The 20331-nt window shown below is 38.4% G+C and overlaps 1 protein-coding gene across 2 annotated transcripts in view; it reads left to right on the top strand.

The window, feature by feature from the left end:
* The window catches only part of Nulp1 (Nuclear localized protein 1), a 231935-nt gene that overhangs the window by 66808 nt on the left and 144796 nt on the right, over positions 1 to 20331 (top strand). For both annotated transcript variants that reach the window (XM_090377506.1, XM_090377505.1), the window contains exons 2-3: positions 4630 to 4836; positions 7937 to 8157. In XM_090377506.1, coding sequence (XP_090233632.1) covers positions 4630 to 4836; positions 7937 to 8157 — 428 coding nt within the window. The remainder of the gene's footprint in view (positions 1 to 4629; positions 4837 to 7936; positions 8158 to 20331) is intronic.

Consider the following 20331-nt stretch of genomic DNA (forward strand, 5'->3'; position numbering starts at 1 on the left):
GACCACTGTTGTTTTTAATTTTCATAAACAACATTGATGAAGGGATAGAGGGCATGATGTCTAAATTTGCAGATGATGTTAAAATTGGTAGAGTAGTTAATGATCACTGTCAAGCTGAGCTTCTTCAGAGAGACCTAGATAGACTTCAGGAATAGTCAGAAAAATGGCAGCTGTGCTTTAATCCAACAAAGTGTAAGGTATTACACCTGGGAAACAGTAATCCCAAAAAAACTTATTCACTTGGTGGAGTTCAACTAAACCCAGTACTGGAGGAAAGGGACTTGGGTGTTACGATACGGTCAGACATGAAATTCTCTGAGCATTGTAAACAGGTTGCAAGGAAGGCCCATGGTGTCCTATCGATGATCTATCGAACTTTTGCAAGTAGAGATAGGGATGTGATAATCCCATTTTATAAGGCTTATGTTAGACCACACTTGGAATACTGTGTTCAAGTATGGAGACCGCACCTAAAGAAAGATATCGAGCTTCTTGAAAGGGTGCAAAGAAGGGTAACTCACCTGGTGAGATTGGCAAAAGGGCGTCCTTATGAAGAAAGACTTCGAATATGTGGGTTGCAGAGTTTGGAAACTAGACACCTTAGAGGAGATTTGATTGAGGTGTTTAAGGCTCTGAGAGGCATCAGTAAAATGAATGAGGACAAAATTTTCAAGATTATAAATGATGCTAGAACTAGGGGACATAAATTCAAGTTACGGGGAGAAATGTTTAGATTGGACTGCAGGAAGTTTTATTTTAGCCAGCGAGTTATAAATTACTGGAATAAGTTGCCTTCATGGGTGGTAGAGGCCGACAGTTTGGGGAAATTCAAAGGTCATCTGGATAGTACTTTCGGGTAAGGGAAGCGCATAGGATGATAGGTTTAATTTCCTTTTTATTTATTTTATTTATTTATTTATTTTTTGTTTTTATCATTGTTTTGTTCGGTTTTTTTTTTTTTTTTTTGGCTGGTGCAGCATAAGCCATAGGCTTTCTTGCACCATGCGGCCGTTACTAATACTAATTATACAGAAGTGATTGAAGTATATTATAAAAATATACAAATTGATGCACCAGTATCTATGTCAAAAAGAAAAAGTGGAAAATCTGTAATTAGCCAAGGTAAGAAAATTGTATTCAACATTATTGAATATTTTGATAAAGAAGCATTAAGTGATTAACTGAGTATATCACCGAACTATACATAAATTCATTCCATTATTAAAGCAACTTTAATCCACAATGCTGAATCCTTTAAGAAAAATTCTTCAAGAGATGGAATTTTGTTGGAAGAAATCTCAAAACAGAAGAAAAGTTTTAATGGAAAGAAATTTCATCACACTTAAGAGAATGAAGTGTTTATGGGAAATGAAACAAACAAAAAAATGAAAAGGGACCTATTGTTAGCATTAACAATATACGAATTGAGATATTTATATATATATGATCCAAAAGCTATGTTATCTTCCTTTTCGTACAGTCACATTCCACCCCATGATTAATTAGCTTCTTAATACAATTATTCTTTACTATATATATATATATATATATATATATTAAAAACCCAAGCACGAGAGGTATTAGAACCTATAGTATTTAGTACCGTACATGGGATGGAGGTTGAGAAGATGAAAGAAGATATTTGTTGACATTAGACTTGAACTTCTGTAGATTGCAGTTTTCAAAAAATACGTATGAAAGAAGGTTGTTCTAGAAAACAGAAGTTGAATGAATAAATGAGTAAGAAGAAAAGTTGGTTCTGTGAGTTCGAAGTTGGGCAGTAAAAGGATGTTGACTGGTTGCAGCACAGGTGTTCAGACTGCTTTGGAAGAGAGAGCAGGAATTATAGACGCCAATTCAGATGAACAGTGCCCATGGAAGTAGAGTGCCTATAGAAAAGGCATGCAGCAGCAGAAAGAGAACGTCTGCGAGACAGAGAGTGGAGAGAATCTGTTAAAGATGAGTCGTTAATTGACCTAACTGCCCTCTTTTGAATGGAATTGAAGCCTGAGAAAGGTTTTGGGGATACCGCCCCAGATGTGGGTACATTATTTCATGGTAGGGTGGATTTGCCATTTTTACAGAGTGAACTGCTTTTTGGAAGAAGTGTAATGCCGAGAAGGCAAAAGAGAAAACACAGTTTTTTTAAATGCAGAGGTAGCAATATTTGTAATGTGCTTATGCCAAAAGAGATTAGAAGGCAGGGTAATCCCCAATAGAAATATGTGATCTTGCCTAGAAATTGGAGTGTCATCGAATATAAGCATAGGAGCAGAAGAATCCTTTTTGCGAGATATAAGACAGGTCTGAGTTTTAGGAGGATTGAAAAAAGTTATCTTTGCCCCACTAAGGAGAATTACATTACCTGTTAATCGGCATTTAAAGAATTGGTAGTATATATTTGAGAAGTTGAAGCTGTTTTTGCAGGGCAAGGTTTCTCAAATGGGAAGGTGGAATGCAATGTGCTGTCATCAGAAAAACTGTGGGTAGGATTTCCTGTCAATGGAAGAAGGTCATTAATATAAAAGAGGGAAAGAGTGGGTGAAAGAACTGAACCTTGTGGGAACACCAGCATTAGTGGAGAAGTTAGAAGACAGAGAGCCATCTACCATCAACTACAATGAGTGGTGGAAGAGAAATTGGATACCCAATTACAAAAAACAGTTGGCAAACATAAGATGGAAGCTTATTTAGTACACCTTTATGCCAAACACGATCAAAAGCCTTTGAAAAGTCAAGAGCAACTGCTTGAGTTTCACCAAACGTTTCCATTGAATTTGTCCAAAAATAGGTAACATAAGCAGAATATCACCAGTAGATTGACACTGATGAAATCCATACTGGTGATCATTGATCAGATGAAAGGTTTCTAGATAGTTTAGGAGTTTGCAGTTAATGATTTCTCCATTACTTTAGAAGGAGTAGAAGTAAGTGCAGTGGAACAAAAATTGGAAGGGAGGGATTTGTCAACTTTTTAGGAACTGGCTCGATATGAGCAAATTTCCAAGCAGAAAGAAAAACACCTTTGGAATAAGAAAGTGAGAAAGCTCAGGAGCACAGGTTTTGAGGACAGGTGGAGCAATGCCATCAGGACCTGGAGCTTTCTTGGCATCAAAATTTATCAAAATCTTTCTTACATCCTTTTGACAGAAGACCACTGGAGGCATTGAATGAAGTGTACTGGGAATGGTGGGAGGTGGTTTACCAAGATCATCAATACACATGTTAGAAGAAAAATATTATGCTAAGAGGTCAGCTTTATCTGTGCCTGAAGAGGCAATGGGGTTTGGCAGACTGTAAGTAGAAATGGACGTCATCGAGATTAGAATTGAGACCATGTATATTTGTTAAACGAAGGAGGAAGTGTTTGGGAGGTTTAGATCTTTTTACATATAAGTTTGTTGTGTTGGTTTGACAATTCATTGTGTATTCAATAGTAAGAAAAGGTGGTAGGGACATGCTGTATGAAATAATGTAATTTTTGGATACAGCTTACACATGGTAAGAATATATCCCGCTCCTTGACATAACATGGCCTCGACAGTGCCCCCATCCCCAGCATCACACTACTCGGACTCCCTCCAGTCGCTATCTGGCAGAGTATAGGCAGCGAGATTATACACTAGCTGATCCAGAAGCCTTGTAGAGTTATCAATTGGTATCAGTAATTTGACATGTAAGAAATGTAGTTCAGAAGATACAGTTATCAGTTAGTCTACTGTTGATTAAAATTACTATATAATGAAGTTTAATGACTATTTGTTACTAATAATATTAAATGTTATGTTTTCAATAAGTAATTACAACTCCTAGTTTTTCTTTTTAAATTTGTATATGGTATATTTTTAAATATTATCTACTTAATGAAAACGGCTTTTTTTAAGTGTTTACTAAAAGTAGTATATTTTAAAGTGTAATATCTATTTTCTAATTCCCAAAAATGTTATTTCTTATCTGTAAATTCAGGTATAGCCATAGGTTTTGCTGCACCAGCAAAAAGAGAGGGGAAAAAAAAAAGAAAAGCATTTCACTCCTCCTGTAGATATTGAATCCTGCTGAGCTTTGGATTTTCCGAACTGTTAGCCTTAACTTATTTCAGTAATCAACAGCTGACTGGCTAGAGGAATTAACACAATGAATCCTCATGTTGAACTTATTTCTCCATTCCGGATAATGGGAACAGCTGATTTGGTCATGTGCATAGAGGTTCAGGAGATTAACTCACATGGATGAGCTGTATATGGGCTGTAAAACATGGCAATTTGGTACCTTAATGCAGAGGTCTATAAGGGTCTGATAGGGGACAGTAAGATAAATGAGCATGAAATTTTCATGGTTATAATGATACTCTAAAACAGTGCCATAAATTCAAATCAGGTGAGGAGTTTAGACTTAGTTGAATAGTTTTAGCCAGTAAGTTGTAAATTAGTGAAAAAAGTTACATATCTATTTGAGGCATGACAGCTTTGGGAAAATTATAAATTTTGGGGGGGGGGTTATTACATCACGTGGCAGGTACTAACTCTGCTGTATATGTTCCTATTGTGTACAAATATAATGGGTTAATTTTATTTGTTTCTTTGAACAATTTGCTACCAATATTTTTATTACAATAGTTTGTTTCTTTAGTTAAATAGTGTGGAACATTCTCTGTCTGACACTGAAGCCAAAGAAGATGATGATCGTGAAAATGAGCCTCCTCAGGATGGTCAAGAAAGGAATAAGCTTGAAAAGCAGGACTCTACACACAGTACAGACAGCCTCAAAAGAAAGAAGAAGAAGAAAAAGAAAAAAATGAAAAGTCAAAAAAGTACAGAAGAAAATTTAAATGATGCAGTAAGTCACTGAATGTTTATTTTAATCTCCCCCCCATCCCACCACACACACAACACTTTGATAGACTTTCATAGTGTTATGGAGTAGGAAGTATGAATAAATTAAGGGAAGGATTTGAAAAATTATTAAAAGAAATGGGCAAATGAAGTCTACAATTTTTTTGGCTGGTGCTGTATAAGTTTTGGCAACATGGTATTTCAATAATTAGCATCTGATTTTCCACATTATGTAAGTTCTTCTTCCCCCTTCCCAAATGCTTCTGGTTGGGATAGACATGGTTCTTACATGGTCCAACAACTTTAAAACTGAATACAGCAACCTCCGTAGCCGAGTGGTCAGGAGCGGGAGTGCAGTACCACGCGCTCTTTGAGTAGACCAGGGTTCAAGCCCCTGACTGCTAAATACAATCGATCTGCCTACCCACACTGGACCAGCATGGCAGATTATGGTCCATTTTCCTCAGCATGAATTGTTGAGGAGGCTTCCATCCTGCAGTGGGTTGATAATGGCTGCAGTTTACCTTTTTTTTTTTACAGCAACCTATAATGTTTGATCGTGTGTAATTGCATTTGTTAAAGGCCTCAAGTTTCTCATACTATATGGAGAAACTTGAGGAGCAGCATTAGTGATTCATTAACGAATCACTAATGAATTACAAATCACTAATCATTAATGAATCATTAATGATTCATTATCAATGGAGAACTGGAAAGAGTTTCTCAATCCATCTTAGTATTATTAGGCTGCATAAATGCATTCCATTCCAAGAAAAACACCCAACAACTTTTACAGCATTCACAAGTAGATTCATGTGTTCGTAAATAACATTAATGGAGAAACTTCATCCAGCTGCTGTATATGAAGCTGGAAGAACTGTTGTGTTCTTTCAAATGTTTTGCAGCTAACAGGATTTAAACTGCCTAATTAATGCAGTGGTGTTATTACTGAGCAGAACAAATTTTGCCTTTACAAAAATCTCTAGCATTAAACCACTTTCAAGAAATGACATTGTTGAAAGGATCTGATATTTATTTAAAAGAGTTTGCCTGCTATCAGATATTGGCTGCTACCAGTAAGACTCAAAACAGATTGCCATAGCAGTTTCTCATCTTTTAAATAAATGCCAGCTTAACCATTTTACAGCCAATAACATACAGCTACAGGCCGTAAAAACAGGTGAAAATTTCTCCTAACTTCACATAAGTTCAGTAAGACCAAACACTGTTAGCTGTTTTATAATTTTTAATTAATAACTTCATATAACTAATTTAAAACTACTTTAAAAAACAAGTAACTGTACCTTACAGTTTTATATATTTTTATTTTATTGTATAAAATAACAGATAGGTGAAATATAAAATAAATACCATGCAGAAAAGTACACACACACACACACACACACACACACACACACACACTAAAAGTTTTGGTTACTTAAAAGACTTCATAAATATATTTAGATGAATGTCTATTAATATCTGATAATCTAGCACTTTTTTTTTTTTTTTTTTGTGAAAACTCCAAACACAAGAGGTGTTAGAACCTATAGTACTTAGTACCATGCTTGGATTGGAGGTTGAGAAGACGAAAGAAGATATTTGTTGACATTAGACTTGAACTTCTGTAGACTGTAATTTTCAGGAAATACGTATGAAGGAAGGTTGTTCCAGAAAATGGCAGTTGAATGAATAAAGGAGGAAGATGGAAAATTTGTTCTGTGAGTTTGATTGAAAGCTTGAAAAGATTGAGCAGCACTTGCTTCGGAATCTGATTTTCCATCCATATTATCAATAACTTTTCCATCTTCAATATAGAACCTGAACGTTGTTTTGTGATCACTGTTGGGGCGGACTGGCCCCGGTGTGAAATACATTGATCCTTTAACATGTTCTTTATATGCGCGCTGTCCCTTAAAATAGTATTCACTGTTGAAACAACAAGACCTAATTCCATGCAATAGATGACAAACTTTGTCCTGCTTCATACTTCTTAATTAATCATCTTCATTTCTAAATCAATTTTGTTTCGTTTTCATTTGCTAGCACTTGCACTTTCCGTTGGTCACTTTCTCTTCATCATTCCAATAAGTAAATAGGAATGAAGAGAAGATTCTGAAAATTTATTTATGTTTTTTATATGATTGAAGATTTCAGTGAAGAACACATTTCACCATCATAACGTAAAAACCCACACAATTCCAGTTACCGGGATTATTGCAAATGCAATATGATCGAGTTTACTACCCTTTTATAATTAGAAGCACTAACAGAAAAGCCCAATAAACCAGAAAGTGCAAATTGTTTTTATTGTTTTATGGTCGTGACCTCCAGAAATGTGTTTTAGAAAAATATCACAAAGGCATTCAAAATTGATTCTTATAACAGAACATATGCAATGAAAGTGTAGCACAATTTCCATTATAAACTGACCTTTTAGAGAGATAAATAGCGTAGTTATATAGCAAAAAAGTTCAACTTCCAAAAAAAAAACAATGTGTTATTGGGTTCACATTACAATATTTTCATGATATTTTCATTTATTCCTATGGGATGCAAAATACGTTTCCACGATTTTTTTAAGTTTGCACCGGCCAGCAAAATCTTACATAAAGTCGAATTTAGCTAAGTCGGGTATTGTGTAAGTCGGGGAGTGGCTGTATTGTATTGCAGCACGTCACCTCCTCTCTGTAAATATTTTAATGTTTTATCTGGACATATTTTGGACTTGTTTTTGCATTGCTCCAATGATTACCATGTTTGTTGTAAACTAATATTATTTTACTCTTTATTATGGACTCCAAATGTTTAGTAAATACTGCAAGTGAATGCATCAAAAGAGGAAGGAAAATAACATTGGAATAGAAGATAAAAATGCCTGATTGACTTCATCATTTTCATGTTGTGTAAATTGAAAATAAAGTTTACTGTTTTTTAAATTATAATATACATTTTATATTTTTTGGTTTTTCACCTAAATGACCTTTGTATTTCTGTGCTTAATGTATTGAAATATAATGCTTCAAACAATTTCTGCTTCATAGATTTGAAGTTATGTAATTTAATTAATTTTGCTTAAGTAACTCTTCAACTTTAATTTCCAGGAAGATGAAGTGGAAGCTACAGTAAGGGAAGTGAATAAAATGTTAGGCGAGCCTGATGGCACAATGGCAGCAGCAGTATCAGCATGTGCAGTCAATCACAGTAATACTGATAGACAGCCTTGTTCAGAGAAGGCATTACTTATAGTAGATTGTAGAAATCTCAATCCGGATAATGAAATGAAGAGAATATTTGGCTCTAAAGTTGTGCAAAATGAACAGGTGTAAGTTGTTTCTTTATCATAAAAAAAAAAAAAAAAAAATGTATAAGCTCTTTTACATGTGTTCAGAAGTAGAGCATATACATATTTTAGAGAGTATACAGTATAATGCTTTCTTTTACTTATATAATATAAACTAAGTTCAGAGTCAAAAAAGAAGTAGGCTCGTTCATAATTTAAAAAATATTGCGATCAAACTATAATAAATAAATATAATAATGCCAATGTAAATATTAACTCAATTTATTTTTTTATTTTTAGTTATTTATTGAGTAACCTTGGTTAATATTCAAATGATAGTCAAACTCTTTCTGCAGTCTTTGATCATCAAATTCATCAAATGAATGGATGACTTCATGAATCCATTTTTTCATGTCGTCAGATTAGCTGGCATGGGAGGAAAACCCACACACATACAATCCTTAATAAAACCCCAGGAAAAGTCCATTGGTGAGCAGTTTGGCTATTGTCCAAATAGCTTTCCATTTAGGAAACTTGTTATTGATCTTGTGGGTGTGTGGTGAATTTTGTATTGTTGAAAAACAATTTTATCACCTAAGCTGTGGTATTAATTGCAGTACCAAATATCAAGGTAGACAATTCCAGTTAGATGTTTTTAACAATGGAAATGGACCATGCATATTTGTGAAACTGTATGAAAATGTTACTTGGGGATCTTTTGAACATATTAGACAATAGTAGTAGTAATAATGGCAAATGATGCAAGAAAGCAAACTTATACAGCATCAGCCAAAAAAAAAAAAAAAACCTGCACAGTTCATCTATCCATAGCTTCCAAGAATTTTCTAGTTCTTCCTTGAATTTATGTCCCCCTCATGTGTATAGTCTCATAAATTGGAAGAATACCATTAACATTCAGCTTATTCAAAGCTTTAAACACCTCAATCAAATCTCCTCACAGGTGCCTAGTCTCAAAATGCCTGCAATTTGCAGAACTGAAACCTCTTTAAATAAGAGCACCCTTTTGTTCCCTTCACCAGTCTGGTTTCCCCTCTTTAAACCTATTCCAACAGATCTACATCCTTCCTAAAGTGAGGCCTCCAGATCTGTATATAGTACTCAAGGTGCAGCCCAACCATTTCCTTATACAAAGGGATAATCACCTCCTTACCTCTGCTAGCAAAGTTTCTGTAATGACAAACTTCAAAACTGCATGAGTTGTCCTTCCAGCATGTCTCCACTGCTTATAGAATTTCATGTCTGACTGCACAATTACCCCAGGTCTTTTTCATTCTCCACTAACCTGAGTGTAGTACCACAGAGCTGATAAGTTACTCTGGGGGTCCCTGCTACCCATATGCAATACCTTGCATTTGCCAATGTTAAACTTCAACTGCGATTTCTCAGTCCATCAAACCAATTTTCCTAGATCTTGTCACAGTAACTCACCTTGGTGAGTGTCATTAACCACCATGCCAAATTTTGTATCATCTGCAAACTTAGACATTAAGCCTTATATACCTTCATCAATATCATTGATAAATTGAAAGCAACAATGAGCCCAGTACTGACATCTGGGGAAATCCACTAATAACATTAGAGGAGTCTTCTTCCACTTAACTGTCCTTTTATCCATAGCAGTAACTTGCCCTTGACAAGTTCCAGTTTTTACAGCAGTCTTTTATTAGCATTAGCATTAGTAGAGGCATACAATGCAAGAAAGCAAGCTTATGTAGCATCAGCCAAAAAACCCCTCTCCCATTTCATCACTAATAACATTAGAGGAGTCTTCTTCCACTTAACTGTCCTTTTATCCATAGCAGTAACTTACCCTTGATGCTACATTTCTCCAGTTTTTACAGCAGTCTTTTATTAGCATTATCATTAGTAGAGGCATACGATGAAAGAAAGCAAGCTTATGCAGCACAGCCAAAAAAAAAACCCCTCCCGTTTCACCCCTCTCCCCCATTTGTTCCAAATGCCTGTCCAGCTCAGCTTTAAATTTATTTAGGCTATCAACTTCCACAACAAAAGACGGAAGTCTGTTTCACCAGTCAACCACCCGCTCTCTAAAGGCAAATTTCCACACATCTATTTTAAAACTCTCTTTCTTCAGTTTGAATCTATACCCTCAGGTTCTTAATCTGAGCAAGTGGAAGAATCCCATCAGCATTTAGCTTGCTCAACCCATTCAAGGCCTTATACACCTCAATTAGATCACCTCGCAGGTGTCTACTCTCCATTCGCTGCAATTTGCAGAACTTAAGCCTTTCTTGGTAAGAGCACCCCCTTTGTTCCCCTCACCAATCTTGTTGCCCTTCTTTGTACTCATTCTAGAAACTCTACATCCTTCCTAAAATGAGGCCTCCAGACCTGTACACAGTACTCTAGGTGTGGCCTGACCATTGCATTGTACAGCGGGATAATCAGTTCCCTGTCCCTGCTAGCAAAATTCCTATATATCATTGAAAGACCCCATGAACTATTCTTGCAGCCTGTCTGCACTGCTCAAAAAAATTCAGATCTGACTGCACAATTATCCCCAGGTCTTTTTCACTTTCTACTTCCCTGAGTGTAGTACCACACATTTGGTATGTTTCTCTTGGGTTATTGCTACCCATATGCAGAACTTTACATTTCTCAATGTTAAACTTCAGTTGCCACTTTTCAGCCCATTTTCCCAATTTGACTAGATCGAGTTGGAGTTGCATATTGTCTTTACTAACGTTAACAACTCTGACAACCTTTGTACCATCTGCAAACTTGGACATTAATCCTGATATACCTTCATCAATATCATTGATGAATACACAAAACAGCAATGGGCCCAGCACTGAACCCTGGGGAACTCCACTAATAACATTTGTCCATGAAAAGCAGTGTCCATTGATTACCACTCTCTGTCATCTCCCACTCAACCATCCCTTTATCGATTGTAGCAACTTGCACTTAATGCCATACCTCTCCAGTTTTGTACAGCAATCTTCCATATGCAAAAGTATCAAAAGCTTTCCTGAAATCCAAGTATATGATATCAAAATTATTTTTGACATTCAGTTCCTTTGTGACCATGCTGTGTTTTAACTATTACTGCAGTCTTTTCTAGATGATCCTGCAATGCTTCTTTAACCAGTGACTCCATTATTTTACCCAGAACACAAGTTAAACTAACAGGTCTATAGTTACTCGTGTCACCTTCTGAACTCCCTTTGTGAATTGGTGATACCTTTGCACACCTCCAGTCCATGGGGACCCCCCCCCCCCCGAGTCCAAGGAAGCTCTCATAATTATGGCTAAGGGTTTGCTTACTTCCCTCGCTGCCTCCTTTAATATAATTGGATAGATCACCTTCACCCCAGGTGCCTGGGGTGAAGGTGATCTATCCACACTTTAACTTCAACAATTTCTCCTCCACTTTGCTCTCAGTTATTACAAAATCACTTATCTCCCTGTTAGAGTTTGATAGACATCTGGCCCTCCCCTCATTGAATAACTCCTCATGTGTGAATGTAGATGCAAAATACTCATTCAGTTTATCAGCTACCTGAGCATGATCATTAGTAGTCAACCCATCTATGTTAAAGTGGTCCAATCTGATTCATCCCTTTCCTTCTAGAGTTTACATAAGTAAAGAGTAAAGAACTCTTTACTGTTTTTCTTTGCATCCTTTGCCAAAGATTTCTCGTAATCTGCCTTCGCCTACCTAACCTCCTTTGTGACTTGATTACAGACAAACTTATCTGCCATAGGCTTCTGTGTCACCTGATAATTTATATGCATCCCATACATTTTTCTTCTCTGCCACGATCCTCATTAGTTCATCTGACATCCATTTAGGTCTGAACCTTGAACAGTATATCTTAGTTAGAATGAAAAGCCTAGCAGCCTCCAAGATTTAGTCCCTGAAGGCTTCCCATTTAGAATTCAACATTGGTAACATCATCAGTTGATCCCACTGTACAGAATTTAAAAACTGTCTGAGACCGCTGTAGTCACCTTTACAAAAACAAAAGCCTTTTGCTTTTGTAAAGAGCAAACTTTACAAAACCTACCTTTAGCCTTATGGTAGTTACATCTTTAAATAATTCCCATATCAGTACATTGTATCACTGTCACACAGTGGTTCCTTTATCTGCACATTCTTAACACATGAATAATCACTGCTGATAATCAGATCAAGAGTATTACTCCCTCTGGTTGCCTCTCGAACATGCTGCTGTAGAAAATAGTCATCCAAAAAAGTCTTGCTTGTATGCGAGTAACTAACTCACAAGTTCCAGTCAATATCTTGAAAGTTAAAATCTCCCATTATCAGACATTCTGATTTACTGGCCCACTCTATTTCTCTGCAAAATTGCTCATTATACTCATCAGATTCATTAGGACTAAAACACACACCCACTTTCATTTTTCCTTTCCCAGTGCTTATGTCACACCAAACAGACTGAACATTGCATTATCCACCAACATCAATTGGATGCACTTCTTTAGATTTTGTGTTTCTTAACTAACAGCATAATCCCTCACTCCCTCCTGTCCTGTCCTGTCTATCCTTTCTGTGCAAATTGTACTCCCCAAATTCCAATTCTGCACTGCTTATATCTGTGTGACACCACTCTTTTATCCCATCAGTACCTGCCTTTGATATCTTGACTAGCACTTCAACTCATCAAATTTATTATCTATACTCCTAGCTTTGGTATACATGCACCTGTTTCTACTCTTAGTTACCCTAATAAAGCCCATGTATTTATTTGTTCCACTATGACTCCTGGAAATTTCCATTGCCTTGCTTTCCAGGCTGCTGCTCAATTGCATTTCAATAGACACAGTGGAAGAATCACTTTTGCCTCTACCTACGGCCACTTTTAACCTTTTAATCTGTGTATCCCCCCCAAGCTAGTAGTTTTCCAACCTACCTAACACTGTCTCGGTAGCATCAGCAAATATTCTTGCACCCTTTCTATTTAAGTGTACCCCATCCCTGTAGAAGCAGTCTCTCCTCTCAACAAGCACAGACCAGGCTGAAAAAAATTCTACCCCTTGAGCCTTGCAGAATCTCTACAGGGCCGAATTGATCCACAAGGCTCTTATCATATACTTCCTCCTATCATGTCTGGGCAGAATTGCAGACACTTTGACATTCAACCCTAACTCGCGACTTTTTTTCAGCATTGACCTGTACTTGTTGAGTAAATCTGCAGATCTCTTACTCTTAATGGCATTAGTTCCCTGTACAATAGTATCACCTTTGGTGCACTTAAAAAATGGCATCTGCTCTACAATGCCATCAACTTTTGCCCCTGGCAGTATATTCCCTGCTTCCCTGACATTAGAGTCACCCACAATAACTAGTTCCTTTGGAACCATCGCATTGTGGAAATTGCATCTGTGTTGTCTAATGCTCAGTAGTTAGCTCTGCCATTATGCTGGGCAGCTGAGAGTTTGATGAGCCCTTCATATTAATTTCTTTGAGCGCATTTATTCTACATCTCAAGCTCTCATAGACGCCCATCAGAACGCTGAGTTGGTGCCTAATTTCTTGACACTTTAGGCATATAGCACACACAAGGCATCCTCCTTGGCTAGATCATGTCCCATTTTAGAAAGTTCAGTGAACATTTCACATTTCGCACATTTTTTGAAACTGATGCATTGGAGAATCGCCCCTTCGTTTCTCCCCTGATTCACAGCACTGTCGCTAGTCTGTGATCTTTGCGTTGCAGCTCTAGTCTGGATCATGATTTCCATTTAAATTCAGTTTAATTAACAATGGAATTTAATAAGATTAATAAATATTTTTGATTAATTGATAATACTATACTACGCTAACAGGTTCCTAATACAGTGCTTTGTATTACATTATCTAGTTTTTCGTTATACCTTACGCTATCAGTTCAAGATATATTCGTTGCGTTATTTCTTATCGATTACAATATGGTGGCTAGTTCACAATATTTTGCCACATTGATGCTACACTGCTCCAGTTTTTACAGCAGTCTTTTATGTGCGACAGTATCAAAAGCCTTCCTGAAATCCAAGTATATGATCTCAAAATTGTTTTTTGCATCCAGTTCCTTGGTCACTGCATCATAATAACCTGGCAAATTGGTTAGACAAGATTGCCCCTTAATAAATACAAGCTGTGACTGCAGTATAATTGCATGCCTGTCCAGATGGTCCTGAATTAATTTCGGGGTTCGAGCCTGTCACCACCAAATACGGAGGATGCGGAAAGGTCAGTGAATGACCACCGCATATCCCGGAGCAATATGGCCTTAGTTGCTAATGCTCCTAAAAACCAAATAACAAACAACAAGTCTGTAATTACTCACTCTCCCTTTGATCCCCTTTATGAACTGGGGATACATTTGCACATCTCCAGTCCATAGGGATGACCTATCCTGAATCCAAGGATGGCCTCATAATTATGGCTAAGAGTTTCCTTACCTCCTTGCTGCCTCCCTTAATATAATTGGATAGATTCTATCCACCCCAGCTGCCTTTTTTTTATGTCCATCTTCTACAATTTCTCCTCCATTTTCCTTTAAGTCAATTAGCTCCTTATTAGTGATTGATAACCTTTTGGTATCCCCTGCCCTAAAGAATTCATCGTATGCAAATGTAGATGCAGAATACTTATTCAATTTGTCCACAATCTGAGCAGGGTCATTACAGTGAACCCATATACATCAAATTACCCAATGTGATTCAACCCTTTCCATCTACTGTTAATAGAAGCCTAGAAGTCTTTGCTGTTTTTCTTTGCATTCTATGCCAAAGACTTCTCATAATCTGTTAGCTTGCCTAACCTCCTTTGTGACTTAATTACAGACCAATTTATATCTACCATAGTCTTGCACCTCCGTAGCCAGGTGGGAAGGAGCAGCAATGCGTAGCACACGCTTCTTGATTAGACCGGGGTTTGAGCCCGTACCACCAAATACGGAGGATGCGGAAAGGTCAGGGAATGACCACCGCATATCCCGGAGCAATATGGCCTTAGTTGCTAATGCTCCTAAAAACCAAATAACAAACAAACAACCATAGTCTTTTGTATCACCTGATAATTTATATGCATCCCATGCACTTTCCTTTTGTGCCACATGTCTCAATAGTTCAGCTGACATCCATTTAGGTCTAAACCTTGAACAGTATTTCTTCCTTGTATGAAAAGCCTAGTAGGCTTCTCTCAATACTTCCCGTTTGGTAACATCAGTTTGTTCCACTGCACATTATTTAAAAATTGTCTGAGACCACTGTAGTGACCCTTACAAAAGCCTTTACCTTGAAGAAATTATATCTTTAATTAAATTCCACATTATTTCACTGTGATTGCTGCCACTGCCACCCAGTGGGTCTTTTACCTGCAGATTTTTAATGCACGAAGAATCACTGCTGATAACCAGATTAAGAGTATTGCTTTCTCTTGTTGCCTCTCTAACATGCTGCTTTAGAAAACAGTCATCCAAGAAATCCACAAAAGTCTTGCTTATGTGTGAGTGACTAACCCACAAATTCCAGGGCTAAAATTTGGAAAGTTAAAATCCTCCATTATGAGACATTCTGATTTTCTGACCCACTCTTTTTTCTGTATAGCTGTTTGGTATACTCATCACAGTCATTAGGCCTATAACACACTCCTACTCTCAATTTTGCTTTACCAGTTCTTATATCACACCAAAATGACTCAACATTGCAGTCGTCACCCACGTCGATTGGATGCACTGCCTTAGATTTAATATGCTTCTTCACTAAGAGCATAATCCCTCCACCTCTCCTGTAATGTCTGTCATTCCTGTATACATTCTACTCCCAATATTTAAATTCAGCATCGCTTATGTCTGAGTGACACCATGTCTCTGCTATCTCTACAATGTCTGCATTTGATGACTTAATCAGTACTTCAAATTCATCAAATTTATTTACAATGCTCCTAGCATTAGTGTACATGCAAGTATACATGCACACATTCTTACTCTTAGTTACGGTAACACAGCCCATGTATTTACTTGTTCCATGATGACCTGCAGCAGGGCCTGAAGACCCAGACACCTTGCTTTCCAGGCTGCTGCACATACCAATAGCAGCAGTGTCACTGAATCACTGTCACCTCTGCCTGCATCTCTAGCTAAGCTATTAGTCTGCATATCTCCTCAAGCCAAGCAGGTTTCCAACCCACCTATCACTGCCTCAATAGCATCAGCAAATATTCTTGCACCCTTTCTATTGAGGTGTATCTCATCCCTTTAAAAACATTCTCTCCTGTTAACAGCACAGACCATGCTGCAAAAAATTCTACCCCATCATCCTTACACAATCTCTCCAAGGCCAAATTGATTGACAAGGCTCTCAACATATACTTTCAAATTCAATCCTAACTCGCAACTTTTTCCTAACATTGCCCTGTACTTGTTAAGTAAGTCCTCAGGCTTTGGTTTTTTTGTTTTTTTTTTTTTTTTAGGAGCATTAGCAACTAAGGCCATATTGCTCCGGGAATGTGCGGTGGTCATTCCCTGACCTTTCCGCATCCTCCGTATTTGGTGGTGACGGGCTTGAACCCCGGCCTAATCAAGAAGCATGTGCTACGCACTGTTGCTCCTTCCCACCTGGCTACAAGTCCTCAGGTCTCCTACTCTTAATATCATTAGTGCCAATGTGTACACTGATATCACTTGTGCCCTTAAAAGATGATATCAGCTCAACAACATTATCTACTTTAGCCCTTGGCAGACATATCCTGGTTCTATTCCACCTATCCTTCTTGCACTACGTATTTCCCGTTTCCTTGACAATGGAGTCACTGACAATAACCACCTCCTATGGGACCAGCACATTCTGCCTTGGATATTGCTGCTGTTGTCTGACACACAAATGTAAGCTCTGACATTTAGGTGGGCAGCTGACAGCTTAATGGGACTTGTTTTGATTCCTTCGAGGGCATCTATGCTTCTTTTCAAATTCTCATAAATGCCCATCATAATGCTGAGTTGATGACTAATTTCTTCACACTTCCTGCAAAAAGCACACACATACAAAGACATCCCCCTTGGCTGGATCATGTTCTGTTCCAGAAAGGTCTGCAAACATTTCACAAGTTGCACATTTTGTTAGGCTGTGATATGTTGGAGAATCACCCCCTTCAGTTCCCTGAGCCACAACACTCCCGCTACTTTCTGCCCATTGCTTTGCTGGTCTAGTCTGGGGCATGATATCTGTTTAAATACAATTTAATTGATTAACAATGAAAATTAATTAAATTAATAAATTTAATTGATTAAGTGACAATATCACACTAAGCTAATAGATTCCTAAATGCAGTGCTATGTATTACGCTATCAAGTTTTACATTATACCTTATGTGATTAAGTTCTAAATATACGTTATGATCGCAGTGTCAAATTAGTTATATACTTACTAAAAAGTAAAATTCCTTAGCTAAACACAGAATGTGTGCATATGTATCATATCAGGATATCAGTGTTCCTTTTTCTGATATTGTGACATTTCATAATCTCAGCTTTTGGAAATTACAGGGTCCAGTCACATTATTATGACCACCTACCTAGTATCCAGAATATGTGCCTTTCGAAGCATGCACCGCAGGCAGCCGCCATGAGGGGGACTCAATAAATCCACGGAAGGTTGCTACGGGTATCTGTCACCATGCAGACTGCAGTGCACCCCAGAGTTCCTGTAGGTTCCTTGGTGGAGAATCCATTCGTCTGATGTGTCAATTCAGGTGGTCCAATAGATTTTCGATTGGGTTAAGATCCGAGAAATTTGGTGGCCAAGGGATTAGCTTGAAGTCTTTGTCGTGCTCCTCAAACGACTCACAGACAATTCTAGTGACGTGGCATGGCGCATTGCCTTGCTGGTAGATACCATCGCCCCAAGGGAACACAGTCAACTTGTACGGGTGTACCTGATCGTCAATGATCAATAGGTAACCATTTGCATTCAGAGTGACCTCCAGAGGTATCAGTGAACCCAAGCCATGCCATGAAAACGTTCCCCAGACCATAATGCCATCCCTACAAGCCTACCTTCTGCCAACAGTCGTGTCCAGGTGTCTGTTCTCAGAGGTTTCACGCCTAATACGGCACTGTCCATCCACTTGGTGGAGCAGAAACCATGACTCATTAGAGAAGGCCACACATTGCCACTCGGTCAGGGTCCGATGTCGGTATTGCTGTGCAGACTGACACAGTTGTTTGCAATGAGCGGCCATGAGCATGGGTACTGTCACCAAGTGTCTGCTCTGGAGCCCAATGCACAACAGGGTTCACTGCACTGTCGTGTTGGAGACCTTTCTGGTGGCCCCACAGTTCATTTGGGTGGCCAGTTGAGCAACAGTAGTGCGCCAATCGGTCCTGACCAACCGTTTCAGCCAACATTCACCTCTAGGTTATTTGTTTGTTTATTTGTTATTTGGTTTTTAGGAGCATTAGCAACTAAGGCCATTTTGCTCCGGGATATGCAGTGGTCATTCCCTGACCATTCCATATTTGGTGGTGACGGGCTCAAACCCCGGTCTAATCAAGAAGCATGTGCTACGCACTGCTGCTCCTTCCCACTTGGCTACGGAGGCGCCGTCACCTCTAGGATCAGTGGCACATAAAGTTAAAGTGCAGCCATTATCAACCCACTGCAGGATGGAAGAGCCTCCTCAACAATTCATGCTGAGGGAAATTAGCATTAGCATTAGTAGAGGCATGTGATGCAAGAAAGCAAGCTTATGCAGCATCAGCCAAAAAAAAAAAAACCACTTCCATTTCACCCCTCCGTTCGTTTTAAATACCTGTCCAGCTGAGCCTTAAATTTATTTAGGCTGTCAACTTCCACAACAAGGGATGGAAGTCTGTTCCACCAACCAACTACCCGCTGGCTAAAGGCAAAATTCCGCACATCTATCCTACATCTGTCTTTGCTCAATTTGAATTTGTGCCCTCTCAGGTGATTATTCTGAGCAAGAGGAAGAATCCCATCAGCATTGAGCATGATCAAACCATTCAAGGCTTTATACACCTCGCCGGTGCCTAGTCTCCAGACACTGTAATTTGCAAAACTTAAGCCTTTCTTCGTAAGAGCAACCCTCTGTTCTATTCACTAATCTTGTTGCCCTTCTCTGTACTCGTTCCAGCAGCTTTACATCCTTCTTGAAATGTGGCCTCCAGACCAGTATACAGTACTCAAGGAAGGTGTGGCCTGACCATTGTCTTATACAAGGGAATAATCCCCTCCTTATCCCTGCTAGAAAAATTCCTGTATATCATTGACAAGACACCATGAGTTACTCTTGCAGCCCGTCTGCACTGCTCAGAGAACTTCATATCTGCCTGCACAATTACCCCCGAGCTCCTTTTCATTCTTTGTCAGTGTAGTACCACAGAGTTGATACGTTGCTCTGGGGTTGCTGTTTCCCATATGTAGTACTTTACATTTGTCAATGTTAAACTTCATTTGCCATTCTCAGCCCATCTGCTCAACCTTTCCAGATCCTGTTGCAGCAGCATAGCGTCAGTAGTTTCCTTAACAACCCTGCCAACCTTTGTATCGTCTGCAAACTTGGACATTAAGCTTGATATACCATCATCAATATCATTTATAAATACAGAAAACAATAATGGACTCAACACTGAACCCTGAGGGATTCCACTAATAACATTAGTCCACGATTAGCAGTGTCCATTGATTACCACTCTCTGTCTTCTCCCCCTCAACCACCCCTTTATCCATAGCAGCAATTTGCCTCCAATGCCACACTGCTCCAATTTGTGCAGCAGTCTTTCATGTGCAACAGTATCAAAAGCCTTTCTAAGATCCAAATATATAATATCAAAGTTATTCCCTGCATCCAGTTCTTTTGTGACTGCATCATAGTATCCAATCAAATTGGTCAGGCAAGACTTTCCCTTAACAAACCCATGCTATGTTTGAGCTATAATTGAAATCTTATCTAGATGATCCTGCAGTGCTTCTTTAACCAGTGCCTCCATTAATTTTCCTGGAACAGAAGTTAAACTCACAGGCCTATAATTACTTGTGTCAGCCTTTGATCCTCCTTTGTGAATTGGGGTCACATTTGCACATTTCCAGTCTATGGGTACCTCCTCTGAGTCCAAGGAAGCTCTCATAATTATGGCTAAGGGTTTGCTTACTTCCTTTGCTTCCTCCTTTAATATAACTGGATAGATCCCATCCACCCCAGGTGCC

This window comes from Mastigoproctus giganteus, chromosome 7 (assembly GCF_048544385.1).
Source record: "Mastigoproctus giganteus isolate SK-2022 chromosome 7, ASM4854438v1, whole genome shotgun sequence".
Taxonomy (NCBI): Eukaryota; Metazoa; Arthropoda; class Arachnida; order Uropygi; family Thelyphonidae; genus Mastigoproctus; species Mastigoproctus giganteus.